Below are 21,489 nucleotides of genomic sequence, written 5' to 3' on the forward strand. Positions count from 1 at the left end.
TTTGATGTGGTAATATATTTCATTTTAGCCGCTTCAAAAAAAAAATGATAAAACTTTCAAAATTATGTCATGATGAAAACAATGTCCGTTTGAAAATAAAATAAAAATTCGAATAAGTATCATAGAAGTACATGTTAAAAAATCCAAAAAATTATTATTATTATTTTTAAATGATGCATTCAACACTTTAAACAAACATTTTTACATAAAATATATTTTCATTTGTTTCTATTTTAATTTTTTAAAAAGTGTCATAATTGGACTTAATAGGATATTATCATAATGAACCTAGATGCACTTGCACCGGACGGACCCTCCTGTTTCGACACAAATGGTTGTGAAAACAAGGACAATTGGAAAAATCAGTACTACAACAAAACAAAGACTTGAAAATTCTCCGGTCTTCAGAGCAATTAACACGTCAAATAATAAATAATGGGAGCTTCTACGGTACACCTCAGAAATTGAGGTGTATCGATACTCTGCTTCATAAATTTATAAATTAATGATTATTTTATGAAATAAGTTGTTATTTGTCATTATATATATTTTAGAAAACACCATATGAGGAAAAAATGGGAGAGAGTGAGAGAAAATTAAATAAGGAAGAAAGGAAGAAAAGAAGAGTGAAAGAGAACGTGGTGTGACAGTGTTATCTGAAAAGCAACTTTTAGGATTGAAAATTACAAAAGTAACCCTGTGATTAATGAAGGAAATATGATAGTGAAAAAATAGGTATGGGTACTTAAGTAAAACTATTACTCTTGGCAGCGGATTTATCAAAAATAACCCTGCATTGTGAAGAAGAATAAAACTTAAAGTGTAGGTAAGAAATAATTTTGGTAGTACTTTGTTTTTATATATTGTTAGTGGATAGATTAAAAACATATATGTAACTCTTTCGAAGTTTTATATTGTCCTCCATCATTCCTAAATTTCAATTTGAAATTTTTTTTTCCTCAACTTTATGTTACTTTTTAATATCAATAAGTTATTAATGTTACTTTTTCTTCTATACGCATAACTATTTATTAATCCTTTCAGTCTTATTTATACGAAACATTTAAGTTAACCATAGATGATATATCTGGTTAAGAATGTGGATCATATAGATTAACTTTTGTTGACTCAAATGTCTCTTATAAATAAGACCGAAAAAAATATCTCTTTTCGTTCAATTCATTAATTTATCTTTTTCTTACTAACTCAGTTAATTTTCAAATTTAAATTTAAATCTATATTCATCGCAAAATATAAAAATTTGAAAACTAATATTTGAGTGGAACATTTTTTTCTACAAATTTACTCATAACAACCAAATTTGTTTTTCAATTTTAATGAAGTTCTAGTCTATCAATTTTACCTTTCACATGATAATCAATTCATCATTATCAATTTATCAGACTTTTTTGTAACTCTTGATTTCTGAGGTAGTCTCTAAGGCACACCTTGTGCGTTTGAGACTACCATATTTCGTATATAATTCCATTTTATCTTGTTAAAAAAATTTTTATCACACTTCAATTTTAGGGACCATTACAGAATCTTGCATTGTTTCGACACAAACTGTTGTGAAATTTTTCAAAATGATGTCAGGATGAAAACAAAGACAGTTAGAAAATTCAAATACTACAACAAATAGACTTGAAAACTCTCCGGTCTTCAGAGAAATCAACACGTCAAGTAATAAATAATTGATGACTTATAACCACTACATGTACAAAATATTAATCAGAAATTAATGATTTTGAAAGATCATTCTTGCAACTTGTGTGTACTAGTATTCTCAAACTTATTTTTAGGTGAAGGCAATAAATTTTTTTAGGTGAAGGTACACTACTACATATATAAGATTTAGTAACACTTCAAAATTGTAACTAAATCAAAAACAACTGTTACTATTTAGATCTTGTAACATTTGACAAATGTTAGGTAAAGCCCGTGTTACTAAATGATTTCAGTAACATTTGAGAGTAAAACTTGCAACACTTAAAAATTGTTACTCATTTAGTAGCTAATTAGTAGCAAATTTGTAGCCAATCTATAGCTAACAGTTTAGGTTGCAATTGCAGAAATTCTTTTACATAAATGTTACTAATTTGAAGCTAATTAGTAGCCAATCTGTAGCTAACAGTTTTAATTGGAATTGCAGAAAATTCTGTTGCATAAATGTTGCTGAATAGTGAAGTCTGGGTAGATCAATAGTAAAACACAAACAATTGATTCAATCTCAAATTCTTATTAATATTAAGATCACTATACACAAATTGAAACCAATTCCTAATATAGACACACTGTAGTTAAAAGCACCAAAAGTAAATAATACAGTTAGAAGAAAGACAGATGGGCCCGACTCATTAAAAAGAAAGCAAAAAAGTATAAATGTACATGAACTTAACAAGCTAAACTAACAATATGTTGGGAAGATATACTTAATTAAAGTAATGCCTCCATCTACTTCCTTCCTGCAATGAAGAACTCCAAAATATATACTTAACCAAGAGCCATTGTGCATCTATAATACGCACGAGGACAAGGGTTTCCTTTAGCCATTTTTTGTCCGTATTTTCGCCATTGGCATCCATCGTTGATCTGCAATTGTGATCAATTAGTTAATCAATTCAGCTATAAGTAATCAATGATATAATTGAATTAGATTTCTATTATCGATGCACACTAATATACTATACCATGTGGGCTTCTGATCTAGCACGGACTGAGACTCGTGCTTTTCTCATAGTGGCTTCTGCATTGGCTTGATCAGCAGCGTTGGAGGGGTTTAATCTGGGAAGCTGACTTGGGTCCAAAAGTTGTACTAGTTCTGATGCGTCCGGATCAGGCTCTTTATGATTGTTCTGAGGTGTGCATGGTTCAGGCTCTTGCTGATCATCTACTTCTGCTGCTGGACCATTCATGAACTTTCTAGCCACCACACCATCTCCTTTCTCCTCAGCTTTTCCTTTGACAATCTGAAATGTAAAAAACATATCCATTCAGTTTCATAATTTCATTTCAATTTTAATATTAATTAATTACCTGATCATGTTCTGTGGTTTGGTTCTGTTGCTGTTGCATTAAGGATATAAAACGCTTATGCAAGTTTGTGTAGCTACTGTTCATGTCACTCAGCATTTCCTTCAGCTTTTGGTTCTCTGCATTCACACGTCCAAGCTCCTCTTGCAATTGCTCCGTCTAAAAATTTAACAAACAATTGTATATATTTGCAAATAAGTAAGTAGTAATGAAATTTCTGTAATTTGTTATAATTGATTGAGCAACCATGAAATATGTTAAGAGATTAACCTGACCTGTTCATGAACTTTCTATCATTTTGTCCATAGTAACTACTATCTTGAGGAGATATTTTAATGCCAGCTTGAGATTCTTCAATGAATAAACTGATCAAAGGCAAAGAATGCATAAGGTAAGCTTTTTACCCACATCTCTGAATAACATAAAAAAAAAAAAAAAAACAGAGAAAGAATCATGCGATGAAAATAACAGCTGGCCTGACAATAACATGCTTATTTTTAGTTGCAGGGGAAGCATAGGTCATAGGGATATAAAAGCTCTGACACCAAAGAACCAACATTCATATCAGAGACAACCTCTTGAAATCAAAACATATTCCCATAACACAAATCAAAAACTAATTTGATCAGTACTAATTTCATAAATATGGTAAACAAGTAAGACCTTTTTAAAGATGGCAGACCATCCATATCTGCAAATCTAGAAAATGGAACTGTCAAGTCAGACCTCCAAGAACAGAGCTCCCCACCCTGTTAAACAAGTTGATTACCGGTTAGCATGAGGTGAAATTTAACTTTATCTATGGATTTGGTGCAAACAAATCCTTAATGGCGGTCTGGCTTAAAAAGCAGAAATCTAGATTCATGAACAACTTGTTTCACTTATAGAATAAGTGAATAACCGATAAAACCTTATCAGCAAATATTCTTAAAATAATATTTCTCCCAAATATTCTTAAAACAACTTAAGTAGTTAAGAAGTGAATAACCGATAAAACCTTATCAGCAATATCATAAACCAACTTTGAGATTTCTCCATATTTTCCTATGAGAGCTTCTCTCAATTCAAAGACCGGTGTATCATAAACCAACTTTAATATTTCTCCATCCATTACTGAAAATGCTTTCTTTCTAAAAGTCATTTGTTCTTTAGCGAAATCATGTGTCCCCCTATGAAGCACAGATGTGGACACGGACACCGGACACTGACACGGACACTGACACTCTTTTATTTTCTATTTTTTTTTCTTCAGATTCCTAAGCAGCTAAGTAGAAAGCTACTAGCAGATTCAAAGTTTTCGCAGTGTCACTTTTGGTAGGCCCTCTTGGTTGGTTTCTCTTTGTATATTTATATTTCAATGTCCATTGATGTATCTGCAGCTATTTGGTAGTCTAGGATGTGTTATTCTGAGTTGTACAAGTATGAGAAAAATGTTATTTGAGATACTAGATGATGAAACAGGTTTTTAAAACAGGATTGATATCTTGGAAATAATGAATTTACAGGGGAAACTCTGTCGAAGTTTCAGTAAATATTTTTATTGAAGTGAAAACCGAATTGGAATTGTTTTTATTTTATAGTTTGTCAAGTTGAATCAATAGGCTTGCCGGGCTAGAATGTTCTAGTTCGTGCGCCGATCACGATTAGTGTTTTGGGTCCTAACATTAACTGCCGAGGAAAACCTCGGCAGTTAACTACCGAGGAAAACAAAAATCTTAGAATTATCATCATCATGTTCATGTTCATGAAATTTTTGGATTTGATTGTTGATTTAATTGTGAATTGGGATTTAAATTGATTTTTTTCGTGTTCTGAGTCGAAATCAAGATTTAATGTAGATTTAAATCTTTCTATGAAGTGAACAGCAGGAAGTACAAAGAATTACAAAGAATGAATTAGAAGCAGTTTCAAATGGAAACGCAATAATTAGAAGCAATTTCTATGAATTGATTTAAATCTTGTTTATGCCACCAATAAGCAGTTTCAAATGGAAACGCAATAATTAGAAGCAATTTCTATGAATTGATTTAAATCTTGTTTATGCCACCAATAAGCAGTTTTAAATCGAAACGCAATAAGCAGTTTAAGTACAAAGAATTACAAAGAATCAATTAGAAGCAGTTTCAAATGGAAACGCAATAATTAGAAGCAATTTCTATGAATTGATTTAAATCTTATTTATGCCACCAATAAGCAGTTTCAAATCGAAACGCAATAATTAGAAGCTTTATTGTTTCCTTGTGAATTATTTCCTTTTGCTGTTTAACGGAAAATGTAGACTTAATGGTAGATCTGGATCTGCTTCTGCGACGAAATCGGTTGAGGGGAGGCAGGAAGTTTTATCGATTTGAGCTTTGAATTGGGGTTTATCACCCCCACTGGCAACAAAGATGATGATGATGATAATTCTGGATTTTCGTTTTCCTCGGTAGTTAACTGCCGATGTTTTCCTCGGCAGTTAACTGAAGCCGGATTTCTAAAACTTCGGCAGTTAACTGCTGAAGGGCAAAAACGTCATTTACTCGTGTGGCACAGCCTTATTAAATGTGGGAACAACAATTCTCAAAAAGCTTTAACACCAAAGAGTGGAAGCTCCAAAGTAAAATAGTAAAAAAGCTAAAACTCCACCAAAGAGCACTTTTCAAGTGAATTGATCAAGAACAAATGACTGAGGATCGGAAAGAAAGAGGTACCTTAAGATCTCGCTTCAAGCCGCTAATGAGCTACCGAAGGACCGTAGACAATGCAGAGAACATCAACTACTACTCTGGAGCCAACGGGCTAGTACATAAATAGTATTTAATTGTATTTCTAACATGACCCCTCAGACTAGTACTTTTCTATCAGTAGTGAGTGGACTAGGAGCCTAGATCTATCCAAAGAGCTTAGATCTTTTCTGTAATAATATATTTATTTTCTTTATTCATATTCATATTAGTATAAATTTATTTATTTACGGCCTCAACAGGATGTAAGTAGAAATTCAATTATTCATATTCCTCACTGCTATTGTAATTTTAACCTCGGCAAATTATTGAACAATTAATTTCCTGACAAATCCATCCTGCAAGCAAAGGTGTGGTAGGAAGGAAAATATATAAGTTTACTGTTAGTGTAAAAGAAAGTATTTCTTTCATACAAATTTTCGAATATTCGCCTTCAGATGGTTAATTCCACCTGTCATGTGCTGAAATTCAGTTAGACAAAATACTTCTCTTGGGCTCTGACCGATCTTATGGTGTGGTCGATGATACAAAATGTGTTATGGAAGATGGCAGACTAGACGGAACAGAACTGAATGAAGAAAAGGCAAAAGGCTGCTACGGATAAAATGAAAAACAGAACAGGCACAACGAAAGTGCAACACAAAGATGCTACAACTACAGAAGCGAAGGACTGAAGAAGATATAGTCAACTTATGCTATTTCTTTTAGGGATCAGAAGAAAAGAAGACTTCAAAAAGAAGTCACTATGAAACTGAAACTTCAGCATGTTATTAACAATGCATGTGAAAGCTTTATATAATATTATACGGAATCCCAATACTACTTTAAATTAAAATTTTGAATGACTCTTCCACTATAATCATAATGTAAACTTCTAAAGCTTCTAGGAAAATTACAGTAAAAAATTCAGTGAATTCATGTTTATATTGCATAAATAAAATACAGAGAATACAAATGGTATTGCATGCTGCAACTCAATTCAAGTAGAAACTAATACATATGTGATAAATGACATAACCATATATATATTAGAAAGAGAAACACTCAATTTGTCTGGATTACACAATCCGGACATGTAAAACGGGATGTCTTTTGCACATATGGACTGTGTAATCAAGACCAATCGAGTGTTTTGAGACATACTGGGGGCTAGGAGACATCTCATTCCTAGAGTTACGATGCAAATAATTTTCATCCCTGAGCACCTTAATCTGATCCACCACCAATGCACTATCGAGCAATCTTTAGTCAAGATGCATGATATTCTGCAAACCTGTCAGTTTAAGTCTTAAAAACTTTAGATATGAAGTCTAAACCACAAGACTAGCCGACACATTTTAAGATAGATATTATAAGTAATGTATAAAAACATATGCTTGTTTTAATAGAAATGAAAATATATCATTTAAATTCCTCCAAATTATTAACAACACATTCTGTAGAAACTGTAAAGACTTAAAATGAACATCTTCAAATATAAATAATATGTAAAAACAATATAATTTTAGATACTTCAGTGAAATATTATAATGACTATTTGATGTAAAATGTAAGTATATATGAGATTGCTAAAGTTAAAGTATTATTACCAGTTAGTCTTTGAGCTACCTTCTGCATTTCACGTAAATATTATCCCATAAATTGTTCATGAACTTGAAATAAGCATGTCGCCAAGAACGCTTGATTAGGATTGAACCAAATACTCCCCAAAAGCCTAAAATAAATCCAAATGTCAGGCTTATATAAAATCCTCGATTCCGAAGCAAATCTTCATCGTCTTGAATTTTCCCTTTTGGTTCTTGTGATGGCTCTCCATCAACGCACAATTTTACAAGTGGTGCTCCACAAAGATCAAGATTATCTTCGTAACTTGAGGCATTGAAACTTTGTAGTTGTGTACTCCTTGGAATTTCTCCCGATAATTGATTATGTGACAAATCTAACACACCAAGCCGGTGTATTTGTGAAAGACTAGATGGAATTGAACAAAGCAAATTATTTCTTGAGAAATCAAGAAAGTCAAGTGATGTTAGCTTTCCAATATTTGAAGGAATTTTCCCCGTCAAGTTGTTTCTTGATAAGTTCAACGAGACCAATTGAATCAAATTTGCTATTTCTGGTGGAATCTCTTCTGAGAAGTGATTGCTGGATAGATCTATGCTTTTCAGAAGAGACAAGCCATTGTTGTTGAACTCTTGTTCTACACCTTTCCATGTCAAGAATGCATTCAATTTATAGGCTCTGAAATAAGTGATCAATCCATGGGTGATATTATAACGTTGATCGGCAAAACCTTGTGCAGAACCTTTTTGAGTCATTGAAGTGAAATTTTTAATACATTCGGGAATCCGTCCGGATAGATTGTTCAATGATACATCAAAGAGTTTAATGTTTTGTATATAACAAATTTCAAATGGTAAACTTCCAAAGAAGTTATTCTTTTGTAAACTTAAAACTTGCAACCGTTTTAATTCAATTCCAATCCAATAAGGGATGAGTCCTTGTAATCTATTTTCTCTTAAATCAAGCATTACTAACTTTGTGCAGTTCATTAAGGAGAAAGGGATCTCCCCTATTAAGCTATTGTTCGTCAATAGTAATGCTTGCAGTTTTACAAGTGATCCCATTGAAGTAGGAATCTTCCCTGAAAAATTGTTGTGACTCAAATCAACATAAGCTAATGACTTGAAATTGCTCCAACAGTTTGGAATTTGTCCAGATAATTGATTATTTGAAAGGTCAACCTGGCCTAACATTGCATCTATACCATTTGCACATAGGAATGGACGAGAATCAGAGAATTTGTTTTTGGACAAATCAATAAGTTCAGAACCTTGTAGAAATGCTGGAATAGGCCCTTCAAATTCATTTGATGAAAGAGATATAAAAAAAAAAAATTAATTTTGACTTGAAGATTTGGAATTGAACCTTTGAGATTATTGTTTGAAATGTTGATGCGGTAGCACTCTTGTGATGATAGTTTAGCCCAAAACCACTCTGGAATATTATCTGAAATTCCAGCATTCGAAATATCAAGATTGTGAATGTGTTTTTGTGTCTGAATCCATTTAGGAAATGTAAGACCAAGTTTGCATGATCTCAATCCTATACCACGCAGTTGAAAAGGTGGGACCCAATTTTCAGTAAATGTCAATGCTAGTGAATTGTCTGACAAGTCTAATTCCTTTAACATTGACATACCAGCAAAATGGAAGTCTGAAATCACACCATTAATTTTATTTTCAGAAATATGAAATATTTCCAAAAATGAGAATATTGAGAGATCAGGTAGTGTGCCATTGATTTTATTACTGCTTAGATATAATTCTTGGAGTGAGTATCTAGCACATCTAGATAAGTGATGGATTAATACTTGAAGCTCACCACTGAAACTGTTATTGGACATTTTCAATGATTTCAACTTACATGCATTCATCCAAAATGATTTTGGAATTTCCCCTTCTAAAGTGTTTGATTGGACGGATAAATATTCCAACTGAAATGGCAATCTACTACCTTCAGGAATCTTTCCACTCAACTTATTATAAGAAAGATCCAATGTTTGCAATGATGTGAATATAGAAAGGTCGGGTATAGTTCCAGTGATTCCATTAGAACGGAGGTCTAACACTTGAAGTGAGTTTCTAACACAAGTACTAGACAAATAGTGAAAAATTAATTGAAGGTCTTCTGTGAAATTGTTTTCTTCAATATCTAAAGAACGTAAGGCACATAAATTCATGAAGGATTTAAATGCCACGCCCTTCAATTTATTATTTGATAGGTCAAGTACCTGAAGGGACTTCATCACTATGCCATAACCATATGATGGAAGAACCTCCAAAAGGTTGTTAGAAAGGTCAAGCTCAATAAGATTGGAACTCATGTTTGACACCCACTGAAATATCATGAATGATATGAACTTGTTATAAGATAATCTTAATTTTCTCATTTTTGGAAGACTACAGGAAATACTATTTGATGGGAGATCCACCATTTGATTACCAATAAGGTCAAGCTCAACAAGATTAGCACTTATGTTTGACACCCAATGGAATATCAAGGATGATGCAAAGTTGTTATCGGAGAGATCAAGGATAGAAAGAGAAGTGGAAAAGTTGAACTTGGATTGACTCAATGAATGGATAAAATGATCAGAAAGGCCACAATCTCTTAAACTTAGTTCTCTCAGTTTTGGTAACTTACCAACCATTTGCAACCAACTATTAGATTTATTAAGATTAGATATCGACGACATGTGAAGATGGGTTAAAGAATTAAGATTAGACAACCACTGACCTCCACTGGGTTCGTCGTTGTCAACTGTTAGAAATCTAAAAACGTATCCTCCTTCAAGATAAAGCTCTTGTAGGTTTGTAAGCTTTCCAAGTTGAGATGGAATTCTTCCTTCCAAACCAATGTTGTGGCTGAGATCAAGAAATTGCAAGTTGGAGAGATTTCCAAGTTGAGATGGAATGCTTCCATCCAAATCATTGGTGTTGAGATCAAGAAATTGCAAGTTGGAGAGATCTCCAAGTCGATGAGGAATCACACCATCTAGATGATTGTTGGAAAGATCCAAGTATTTCAAATGTGAAAGAGACTCCAATTGAATAGGAATTTGTCCTCCAAGATTGCAAATTGAAAGATCAAGGTATCTTAGGTTTCTTAAAGATCCAAAGAAACCTGGTATAGAATTGCCTTCAAAATTAATTCTACTGAAGTTCAAATATTGTAATTGTTGCAACTCTGATATAGTAATTATTATAATCACCATGAAGGTTGAGCATAAGTACATGACCAGTGAGGTTGCTGCAACCAATTCCATACCATTCGCAGCAATCTTCTGTTGTCCAAGATGACAACATGCCAAACTCATCAACAAGGCCATACTTGAACTGTAGAAGTGCCTTCCTCTCACTTTGAATACATCTAACAACCTCTTTTGAACAAATAAGTTGGTCTGCTTGAAACACCAAACACATGAGAAATATGATTTGAATCAATTTAAAACAAAATGGATTCATAATTGACATTGTGGTCATCACAAGTTATGTAATAAATAATTGTTAAGAACAAATGATTACTTGGAAATTAATGATTTTGAAAAATGATCATTGCCCTTATTTTTTTATCATTCTAATGTATCACGGAAATTGGTCGGTTTTTTTTATTTTTAGCATTGTTATATGGTAAGAGAAGATCTTAACGAAAGAGCAATGATATATCTCTAAAAAATTAACATCAAGAATATGGTAATATGACAATATAGAAAATAGCTGTTGAATAGATTGGTAATTACAACTTAAAATTAGTGTAATTCTTGCTTTTCGTTGAATTTGTTTTCGTAACAAACATCATTAGTCTTTTTTCATTTTTTTTTTTTTGAGAGAGGAAATTGGTTGGGTGTTACTTTCTCCTTTTTATTTTAATTTTCTTTTTAGCATTTTTTCTCAAAATAATTACCACTTCGAAATTCAATGTAACATTTATTATTTTTTATGAAAGCAATTCTGTATGCGTGAAACATTCGCAAGATATAGCTTTGTCCTTTTTAAAAATATGTCATGATGAAAACAAGGACAATTAAAGAAATCAGTATCACAATAAAACAACGACTTGAAATTCTCTAGTCTCCGGGCCAATAAGCATGTCAAGTACTAAATGATTACTCAGAAATTAATGATTTTGAAAAATGATCTTTGTCCTTATTTTTTTTATCATTCTCGTGTATCACGGAAATTGGTCGGTTGTTACTTCCTCTGCTTCATTTTAGCAATTTTTTCTCAAAATCATTACCACTTCGAATTCAATGCAACATTTATTCGCGAGACATAGCATTGTCCTTTTCAAAATCATGTCATGATGAAAACAAGGACAATTAGAAAAATCAGGATCACACCAAAACAACGACTTGGAAATCATCTGGTCTTCGGGGCAATTAACACGTCACGTAATAAATAATCGTTAAGAACAAATTATTAGCATAAATGAATGATTTTGTAAAATGATTATTGTCCTTATTTTTTTTTATCATTCTCGTGTATCGTATTAAATTTCACTCTACTTAACTACAATCATTATAGGTGTTTTAGTAAATGATATTAATTTTTCTATTGAAATTCATTCAACTAATCATTTTTTTACTAACCGCACACAATCGTAGATAGACAAGTATATTGAGACAGAGGGAGTAGTGCATATCAATCTTCCCATAAATTAAACTAACCATCCTGAAAGTAAAACCGAAAGCTTATCATAATGCACCTTTCCATCAAAGAAACAAAACAACCATTGCTACTGATATTTGAAATTTTCCAGAGTACTCACTAAACCATATTAAACATGTGTAGCCTCTGCTTACTTACATTATAAATAACTTGTACATACAAAAAAGCACTTCAGGACATGAAGCTTCATCTGGGAAAAGCACTTCAAATGAGAAAGATGGAACAAAGATCGAACTGTGAAAGTTTATCCTTATGAAAGCAACATAACTCTGTCGATTTTGGTAATCAGCGACAAATCTCTTAAAAGAAATATTCAACTTTAATCCAAGCAATTTTTGTCTATCTCCAGAATTGTGAGGTTTTCAGCTAACTACATTGTATGTTAAAAAAGAAATAAAGAGAAAAGAAACCAAAAAATTGTTCCGCTCTAACCACAAATGATCGAATGACTAATTATAAGAAATTACAACAATTGTTACACGGTTTTAATTGTTAAAATTGCGTCTATTTCGGAGGTATGGGATACGACATTTCTCAAAAAACAAAGGTACTGGTACGTTAGGATATTATTTTTTTAATTTAAAATAACATAGCAAGGAGAAGTGAGAACAAAAGCTAGTATAGAATACGATAAAGGAAGGATTGGCTTTTATAGAATATGAAAAAGGAAGATAAGAAGATACAAGAATTTCTACTTCTGCAACTATTGGCAGACAAGTAGCAGCAGTTCCAGAGTCAAATAAATGTTGTTGTGGCTAGCTCTTGAACCGTTTGAGTATAAAAAAACAAAAAAAAACTATAATTGCTATTAATTCTCATGAAAAGCCTCATTTTGTCAAGAAAAAAATGGTTATGCATACCCTGAGAGTACCCGCGGAGTACCTGGTACGGGTACGTTTTGAAGATGTATCATGGAAGAAAAAATGTATTACATACCAACAAAGTGCGAAAAATTTAACCCACCTTGTACACCATATGGCATGAATTAATCTTTTTGATTTTCTTCCGAAGCAAATCATGATCTAATAGGGTTTCATAACAAAATTTTGTTAAAATGTCACCAAATAGAAAAACAATCCCGTTACTACTAACACCATTAATTTTTCGTCAATCTATTTGTTTTCTTAAGAAAATTTTTTGTTAACTTTTAACGAGATTCTTCAATTGGCAAAAGACAAACCATTTTTTTTGTCGATTCTCTACACTTATGGAGACGATTTTGAAAATTCCATGGTTCACGAACAATGCCTTTATTGACCTCCTTGCTGGCTTAGAAGTGGGTCTCTTGGCTGTCTTTGTCGATTCTCATGTTGTTGTGGTATATTCATTACCTGAAGTATGCACTTGAGTTTTAGATGAACCTTTGATAGTAACGACAGACAACGAAGGAATGAACTAGAAGTCACATTTTCATTACCTGAAGTCCGTATTTTTAATAGAACTTATGGGAGGTGAGTGTAATTTTCCTTATTCTTATCATTCTCGTATTTCTCTGCTGTAACTCTATCAGTATTGTCAATTATCAAATACTAACTATCTTAGGCTTTTTGGTGAAAGAAACATAAATTAATTTTTGTTGTATGTGTAAGATGATCCCTTAGACAAGTGTTCTTTGGGGTTGAAATGTGAACATAAATACATTTTAATTAATTCCACCGGTCATGTGCTGAAATTCCGTTAGACAAATACATTTTTTGAGCTCTGATTGATCTCAAAGAGGCCGTTCTGATCGTGTGGTCGGTGATATGAGAAATGAACTAAGTGTTCTTTTAGGTTACGGATGATGGAGAACTAGCTGGAACAGAACACTTTCAACAGTTAATTTCCTGAGGTAAGTCTATGTTACTGAACAATTTTCATAAACAATGTCTTATTTTGGTATTCTTCATTACCTCAGATGCACAGCTAACTTGGTTCGACAGTTAATATCCTGCGCTGCTTCGAGAAATATTATGAGGGTGTTTTTGTGATTTTCTCTTTCCTTTTCAGTAAGATAATTGGATAACATTAAGAACCTCTGACTTCAATTTTCATATTTTCTTAAATTAAATTATTAGTCTTAAATGACACATGTATTTTTACTTGTAGAATACTTCAACAATGTTTATTGCATGAATAAATTACAGAGAATTAATACAAAAGGTATTGCAAGTTGCAACTCAATTCAACAAGAGACTATTACATAAGAGATAAATGACATAACCACATATTACAAAGAGACACCCCAAAAATCTATTTGCTAGAAGATAGTTTCTCTTCGGCCATCAACATCTCTCAATTTGTCCCGATTACACAATCCAGATGTGTAAAACAAGGTGTCTTTTGCATGTCTGGATTGTATAATCAAAACAAACCGAGTGTTTTGAGACATGTTAGGAGCGAGGAGAAATCATGTTCCTAGATTTACAATGCAAATAATTCACAAACCATTAATAAAATAAGAGAAACCATTCATCTTCCAAGAGTAAATCTTTGACTGCACACCTTAATCTGATTCACCACCAACGCACTATCGAGTACCCTTTAGTGAAGATACCCCCTATATGATAGTTTAAGTGTTAACGTCATTAGATATAAAGTCTAGTTTAGTGTTAACGTCGTTAGATATAAAGTCTGAAATACAAATTATTAGAAAACTTGTAACTTGAAACATAATATCATCAAAGATAACTTTTGAGTTTCGAACATATATCGCTTACCCTATCATCAAAGATAGATACAAATATTGTATAAAAACATATGCTTGTTTTGATGGAAGTAAGAAAAAATTCATTTAAACTCTCTTAAATTTCTAAGATCAACAGTATTTCATAAGAAGTTATATGTAAAAAATATATTTTTAGATACTATACTGATATATTATGATGACTATTTGATGTTACATGTAAGTATATATATAGAAGATGTCTAAAGTTAAAGTATAATTACCAGTTAACCTTTGAGCCCCCATCTGCATTTCACGTAAATTGTATCCACTAAGTTGTTCATGAACTTGAAATAAGCATGTCTCCATGAACGCTATATTAGGATTGAGCCAAACACTCCCCAAAAGCCTATAATAAATCCGAATGTCAGACTTATGTAAAATCCACGATTCAGAAGCAAATCTTCATCATATTGAACTTCTGCTTTTGGTTCATGCGCTGATTTCCCTTCAACACACAACTTTACAAGCGGTGGTCCACAAAGATCAAGATTATCTTCGTAACATGAGGGATCGAAACTTTGTAGCTGTGTACACGTTGGAATCTCTCCATATAATTGATTATGTGACACATCTAACACACTAAGTCGATCAATTTGAGAAAGACTAGAAGGAATTAACCACGCAACTTGTTTTGTGATAAATCAAGAAAGTCAAGTGATGTTAGCTTTCCAATATTTGAAGGAATTTTTCCTGTGAAGTTGTTTCTTGATAAGTTCAATGAGACCAATTGAATCAAATTCGCTATTTCAGGTGGAATCTCTCCTGAAAAGTGATTGCTTGAGAGATCTATGCTTTTTAGAAGCAACAATTCATTGTTGTTGAATACTTGGTCTACACCTTTCCATGTTAAGAATGGATTTAATTCAGCAACAAATATAGATACATTAACTGGTATGCTATGCTCGGTGTGATGATGAATGAAGAAACTATAAATGAACCACAAATGAATTTTCAGAACAACTTTAGTAGAACAGTAATATAGATAATGTACCTGTACACAACAGTGATCAATGAACTAAACAAACGACAAAAAAACCATATAGATGGAAATAACAAGACCTCAATGGCATATCCGGTTCTCCAACCTGCAACCACCATATTTTTTTTAAGTTTTCAAAACAGTCTTTGTGCATGCATTTTCCATTATTCAAATCTTCTAGCAGCATCTTGTTTTGATACATATTTTTGGTTATTTGACAAGCTGTTGATGTTAATAAGTGTAGTCTTGACTTGAGAATATGACAAGGTGATTAAGAGGCCTTTAGATACAAGATTTTGGTATGCAATATTCTTGGCATTTTTTATCTATGTATTTCTGTCTGAGCTATTATACATAAACCACCTTAGGTGGCATACACCCTTTTACACCCACACACATTTGTGACATGTGGCAAAAACATTGAAAGAAGAGATGACAAGGGGTGACGATGTGATGTGAAATTACTAAAATACCCCTAACACATGAGGTGTACATGGGAGGTGTATAAAAAAGGGTGTCTACCTATCTTTTTCTTTTCTGATTCCTACTGTTACCAATGGTTTAGTCTTTGTTTTCTTATTGTTGTGCAAGAATTGATTTATGAGACTCTAGAGTCCAGACAGACAGCAAACCTTAGAATATTGCAAATTGCAATTCTTTGTTGCAAGTATGTGATTTGATCTTTGTATGACAGAGGGATCTTGAATTCCTGCTACACCAGAATCATGAAGTTATCATAGTCAAACAACTTTGTTCGTCCAAATTTGATCGGAGAAATCACATTTCGACCTTGTATTTTCGTCCGATGTACTAATGTTGAAACATGAGCCATGATCGAAATGTCAGGGTTTGCTTAAATTCTGATAATTAAGATATGAAACTTGAAATGCTAAATTGATTTATGGTTTTTATTTGTTTATCACTGATTATATGTACTTTATGTCAATGACATGAAAATTTAAATATATTTAAAATTCACAAACCGACAAGTTCTAAGTCATAAACAATTTCACATTTTGAAATTCTTCATTACTGCTGATGCATGACTGAATATTTGAATTTAAGCATCCACCGGAATCCCAGCAGCAACTACTTCAACAGCCAATTAACTTGGTTAGACAGTTACTATCCTGCGCTTCTGTGAGAACTAAAAAAGGTATTTATAGTCTCTAACTTGTGAGTAGAATACATGAGAAAAATGACACGTGTTGTTTACTTGTATAATACTTCATCAATGTTTATTGCATGAATAAATTACAGAGAATACAAAAGGCATTGCAAGTTGCAACCTAATTGAACAACAGACATAACCATATATTACAAAGAGATACTCCACCAATCTATTCGCTAGAGGATTGCTTCTCCTCGGCCCTCAACATCTCTCAAAACACTCAATTTGTCTGAATTACACAATCCCGACGTGTAAAACAGGGTGTCTTTTGCACATCCTGATTGTGTAATCTACACAAATAAAGTTCTTTGAGACATATTGGGGGCAAGGAGAAATCATCTTCCTAGAGTTACAAGGGAAATAATTCACAAAGCCTTCAATAAAGAGGAGATACTATTTATCTTCGTGGAGAAGGACTTTCTTGCACACCTTAATATGATCCACAACACACTATCCAGTAGCCTTGATTGAAGATTCACAAGATTTTGCCAACCTATATAATAGTTTAAGTATTAACCACTTTAGATATAAAGTCTAAAATTTAAAATTTTAAAAAAGTTGAAACTTGAAAAACAATATCATGAAAGATAAATGTAAGTATATATGAGAGGTCTAAAGTTAAAGTATTATTACCGGTTAATCTTTGAGCCACCATCTGCATTTCACGTAAATAGCATCCACTAAGTTGTTCATGAACTTGAAATAAGCATGTCTCCAGGAACGCTTGATTAGGATTGAGCCAAACACTCCCCAAAAGCCTATAATAAATCCGAATGTCAGACTGATGTAAAATCCACGATTAAGAAGCAAATCTTCATCGTCTTGAATTTTTAATTTTACTTCATGTCGAGGCTTCCCTTCAACACACAGTTTTACAAGTGGCAGCCCACAAAGGTCAAGATTATCTTCATAACATGAGGAATCAAAACTTTGTAGTTGTGTACTCGTTGGAATTTCTCCAGATAATTGATTATGTGACAAATCTAGCACAGCAAGTCGATCTATTCGGGAAAGACTAGACGGAATTGAACCAAGCAACTTATTTCGTGACAAATCAAGAAAGTCAAGTGATATTAACTTTCCAATTCTTGAAGGAATTTTCCCTGTGAAGTTGTTTCTTGATAAGTTCAATGAGACCAATTGGATCAAATCAGCAATTTCAGGTGGAATCTCGTCTGAAAAGTGATTGCTGGATAAATCTATGCTTTTCAGGAGAGACAATTCATTGTTGTTGAACACTTGTTCTACACCTTTCCATGTCAAGAATGCATTCAGTTCATATTCTTCTCCATAACCCGAAGATCCTCGGGTTATATAATATTGATGATGTGTATAACCTTGTGATGAAGATTTTTGAGTCATTGAAGTGAAATTTTTAATGCATTTAGGAATTCGCCCAGATAGATTGTTTAATGAGAGATCAAAAAGTTGAATCTTTTGTAGATGGCAGAGTTCCAATGGTAAACTTCCATAGAATTGATTTCTTTGTAAGCTTAAAACTTGCAACTCTTTTAATTCACTTCCAATCCAATAAGGGATGTGTCCTTCTAATCTATTGTCTCTCAAATCAAGCATTACTAACTTTGTGCAGTTCATTAAGGAGAAAGGGATCTCCCCTGTCAAGTTGTTGTTCCTCAATAGGAATGCTTGCAGTTCTACAAGTGATCCCATTGAAGTAGGAATCTTCCCTGAAAAATTGTTGCTGCTCAAATCTACATAAACTAATGACTTGAAATTGCTCCAACAGTTTGGAATTCGTCCAGATAATTGATTATTCGAAAGGTCAAACTGGCCTAACACTGCATCTATACCATTTTTACATAGGAATGGAAGAGAATCAGAGAATTTGTTTTTGGACAAATCAGTAACTGTAGAACCTTTTAGAAATGGTGGAATAGGCCCTTCAAATTCATTTGATGAAAGAGATAAAACAGAACAACGATTTTTGACTTGAAGATTTGGAATTAATCCTTTGAGATTATTGTTTGAAATGTTGATGTTGTTGCACCATTGTGATGATAGTTTAGCCCAAAACCACTCTGGAACATTATCTGAAATTCCAGCCTTCGAAATATCAAGATCCTGCAGGTACTTTTGTGTCTGAATCCATTTAGGAAATGTAAGACCAAGTTTGCATGATCTCAATCCTATATTGTACAGTTGAAAAGGTGGGACCCAATTTTCAGTAAATGTCAATGCAAGTGAATTGTCAGACAAGTCTAATTCCTTTAACATTGACATACCAGAAAAATGAAATTCTGAGATCACACCACTTAAATTGTTCGAATTCATTCGTAGTATCCATAGTGTAGTTGGAAATCGAATATCTTCAAATATCTTCCCGTTTAGTCTATTTTCAGAAATATCAAACATTTCCAAAAATAAGAATATTGAGAGATCAGGTAGTGTGCCACTGAATCTGTTATATGATAGGTCCAATGATTTCAACTTACATGCATTCGTCCAAAATGATTTAGGAATTACCCCTTCTAAAGTGTTTGATGCAATGGATAAATGTTCCAACTGATATGGCAGGCTACTACCCCCAGGGATCTCTCCACTTAGTTGATTGGAAGAAAGATCCAATGTTTTCAATGATGTGAATGCAGAAAGGTCAGGCAGTGTTCCAGTGATTCCATTAGAACTGAGGTCTAACACTTGAAGTGAGTTTCTAACACAACCTCCAGACAAATTGTGAAGAACTGTTTGAAGTTCTTCTTTGAAATTGTTTGCATACAAAACTAATGAACGTAAGGTGCATACATTCATGAAGGACTTAAACGCCACACCCTTCAGTTTATTGTATGATAGGTCAATCTCCTGAAGCGAGTTCATCACTGTGCCATAACCATATGATGGAGGATCCTCCAAAAGGTTCATAGAAAGGTCAAGCTTTACAAGATTGGAACTTATGTTTGACACCCAATGGAATATCAAGGATGATGCAAAGTGGTTATCAGATAGATCAAGGATAGAAAGGGAAGTGGAAAAGTTGAACTTGGATTGACTCAATGAATGGATAAAATGATCAGAAAGGCCACAATTTTGTAAACTTAGTTCTCTCAGTTTTGGTAACTTACCAACCATTTTCAATAGATGGGTTAAAGAAGTAAGATTAGACAACCACTGACCTCCGTTGTGATCCCTGTTGTCAATAGTCAGACCACTATCACCATATTCATTTCCAAGATAAAGCTCTTGTAGGTTTGTAAGCTTTCCAAGTTGAGATGGTAATTTTCCTTTAAAAAAATTTCCATGGAGATCAAGAAATTGCAAGTTGGAGAGATTTCCAAGTTGAGATGGAATGCTTCCTTCCAAATAATTGATGCTGAGATCAAGAAATTGCAAGTTGGAGAGATTTCCAAGTTGACATGGAATGCTTCCTTCCAAATAATTGTGGCTGAGATCAAGAAATTGCAAGTTGGAGAGACCTCCAAGTTGATGAGGAATCAAACCATCTAGAAGATTGTTGGAAAGATTCAAGTATTTCAAATGTGAAAGAGACTCCAATTGAATAGGAATTTGTCCTCCAAAATGACAATATGAAAGATCAAGGTATCTTAGGTTTCTTAAAGATCCAAAGAAACCTAGTATAGAATTGCCTTCAAAATTATTTCTACTGAGGTTCAAATATTGTAATTGTTGCAACTCCATCAATGACTTGTGGATATCACCACTGATATAGTAATTATTATTGTCATCATTATTATTATAATAATAATAATCACCATGAAGGTCGAGCATAAGTACATGGCCAGTGATATTGCTGCAACCAATTCCATACCATTCGCAGCAATCTTCTGTTGTCCAAGATGACAACATGCCAAATTTGTCAACAAGGCCAAACTTGAATTGCAGGAGTGCCTGCCTCTCACTTTGAATGCATCTAACAACCTCTTTTGAACAAACAAACTGGTCTGCTTGCAACACCAAACATATGAGAAATATGGCTTGAATCAATTTCATAGAAAATGGATTCATAATTGACATTGTGGTCATCACAAGTTATGTGTCAAGATATGTTTGTAATTTGATTGATTGTTGTGTGTACATAATTGCATTGCCAATAGCTGAATTTATAATAATCACATTGTGGTCATGAATGATTGTTGCCAAGAACCATAAGGGGAAAAACGTAGAAGACTTTAAGAGTCTTTCATAAAAAACAAAACAAAAGAAATATAATCAACCATAATTAATAATTATATGATTCGTCGATTTTTCCTTTGTAATCTTTTTCTTTTGATTTATGTTATACGATATACAGTATTTTGATTTTTAACAAGGCAAAATAAAATTTAAATGCCATAAAAACGGTACCCCTAGCTCAAATAGTACAAGGGTTGAACAAGAGTCTTACAAAAATAACACGAACAAAAAAAGAAACGCGCAGTGTAAGTTAACTCACGCTAGTGTTAATCTCTACGTGACTTAACTCACGCAGGAATTAACACCTGCGTAAGTTAACTCGTTAATAAAATAGTATGATATGATATATGTGACTACCATGTTTGACTTGATTTTAATAAAATAATAAAGTGATGGTCTTGTTTGTTATCAGGATAGCAGGTAAATAAGACAATTCAAAATAGTCTTATCATTATCAAAGAAAGCAAAAAGATATATAATTGAATGGAGTCACG

At 33.0% G+C, this 21,489-nt stretch overlaps 4 protein-coding genes and 1 long non-coding RNA gene across 7 annotated transcripts; 1 reads left to right on the top strand and 4 right to left on the bottom strand.

Annotated features, from left to right (window-relative positions):
- Nucleotides 1–2,203: 2,203 nt before the first annotated feature.
- On the bottom strand, nt 2,204–4,205 carry LOC25496232 (histidine--tRNA ligase, cytoplasmic). 3 transcript variants are annotated; one of them, XR_005646599.1, is made up of 5 exons: nt 4,031–4,159; nt 3,697–3,782; nt 3,309–3,398; nt 3,037–3,192; nt 2,204–2,969 (listed from the first exon to the last, which is right to left on the bottom strand). XR_005646599.1 is itself a non-coding variant. In XM_039834990.1 (4 exons), exons 1-4 carry the CDS (start codon nt 4,172–4,174, stop codon nt 2,912–2,914), a joined length of 378 nt encoding a protein of 125 aa, XP_039690924.1. In that variant the 5' UTR covers nt 4,175–4,205; the 3' UTR covers nt 2,204–2,911. The 3 variants fall into 3 exon arrangements, 2 of the variants coding, with proteins under 2 accessions (XP_039690924.1, XP_039690923.1); XM_039834990.1 differs by lacking the exon at nt 3,037–3,192 and having other exon boundaries at nt 4,031–4,205; XM_039834989.1 differs by lacking the exons at nt 3,309–3,398; nt 3,697–3,782; nt 4,031–4,159 and having other exon boundaries at nt 3,037–3,172.
- Nucleotides 3,090–3,679, top strand: LOC112422699 (uncharacterized). Its single transcript, XR_003013222.2, has 3 exons — nt 3,090–3,231; nt 3,342–3,424; nt 3,535–3,679. It is a non-coding gene; the product is annotated as an uncharacterized lncRNA (long non-coding RNA).
- Nucleotides 4,206–6,803: 2,598 nt separating the features above from the next.
- On the bottom strand, nt 6,804–8,643 carry LOC25496233 (receptor-like protein EIX2). The gene is made up of 2 exons (XM_024786203.2): nt 7,349–8,643; nt 6,804–7,032 (listed from the first exon to the last, which is right to left on the bottom strand). The coding sequence occupies exon 1, from the start codon at nt 8,513–8,515 to the stop codon at nt 7,364–7,366; it is 1,152 nt and encodes a 383-aa protein (XP_024641971.2). The 5' UTR covers nt 8,516–8,643; the 3' UTR covers nt 6,804–7,032; nt 7,349–7,363.
- Nucleotides 8,644–8,791: 148 nt separating this feature from the next.
- On the bottom strand, nt 8,792–10,650 carry LOC120575984 (receptor-like protein 53). The gene is made up of 2 exons (XM_039826929.1): nt 8,961–10,650; nt 8,792–8,817 (listed from the first exon to the last, which is right to left on the bottom strand). The coding sequence occupies exons 1-2, from the start codon at nt 10,648–10,650 to the stop codon at nt 8,792–8,794; spliced, it is 1,716 nt and encodes a 571-aa protein (XP_039682863.1).
- A 6,217-nt stretch (nt 10,651–16,867) lies between these two features.
- LOC120575739 (receptor-like protein EIX2) lies at nt 16,868–20,889 on the bottom strand. The gene is made up of 2 exons (XM_013596510.3): nt 17,480–20,889; nt 16,868–17,339 (listed from the first exon to the last, which is right to left on the bottom strand). Exon 1 carries the CDS (start codon nt 20,843–20,845, stop codon nt 17,483–17,485), a length of 3,363 nt encoding a protein of 1,120 aa, XP_013451964.2. The 5' UTR covers nt 20,846–20,889; the 3' UTR covers nt 16,868–17,339; nt 17,480–17,482.
- Nucleotides 20,890–21,489: the final 600 nt, after the last annotated feature.

Source organism: Medicago truncatula, chromosome 6, assembly GCF_003473485.1.
Source record: "Medicago truncatula cultivar Jemalong A17 chromosome 6, MtrunA17r5.0-ANR, whole genome shotgun sequence".
Lineage (NCBI taxonomy): Eukaryota > Viridiplantae > Streptophyta > Magnoliopsida > Fabales > Fabaceae > Medicago > Medicago truncatula.

Bases quoted from the DNA above. Each gene is read 5' to 3' on its own strand.
- LOC25496233 (XM_024786203.2), bottom strand. From the start codon at position 8,515: ATGTTAGGCCAGGTTGACCTTTCAAATAATCAATTATCTGGACAAATT.
- LOC120575984 (XM_039826929.1), bottom strand. From the start codon at position 10,650: ATGGCCTTGTTGATGAGTTTGGCATGTTGTCATCTTGGACAACAGAAG. The intron at 8,818-8,960 runs GTATGTCAATGT...AAATGGATTCAG, and splicing joins TTCAGACTTCCATTTTGCTG to ACACAAAAACACATTCACAA.
- LOC25496232 (XM_039834989.1), bottom strand. From the start codon at position 3,132: ATGCTGAGTGACATGAACAGTAGCTACACAAACTTGCATAAGCGTTTT. The intron at 2,970-3,036 runs GTAATTAATTAA...TTTACATTTCAG, and splicing joins AAACCACAGAACATGATCAG to ATTGTCAAAGGAAAAGCTGA.
- LOC120575739 (XM_013596510.3), bottom strand. From the start codon at position 20,845: ATGACCACAATGTCAATTATGAATCCATTTTCTATGAAATTGATTCAA.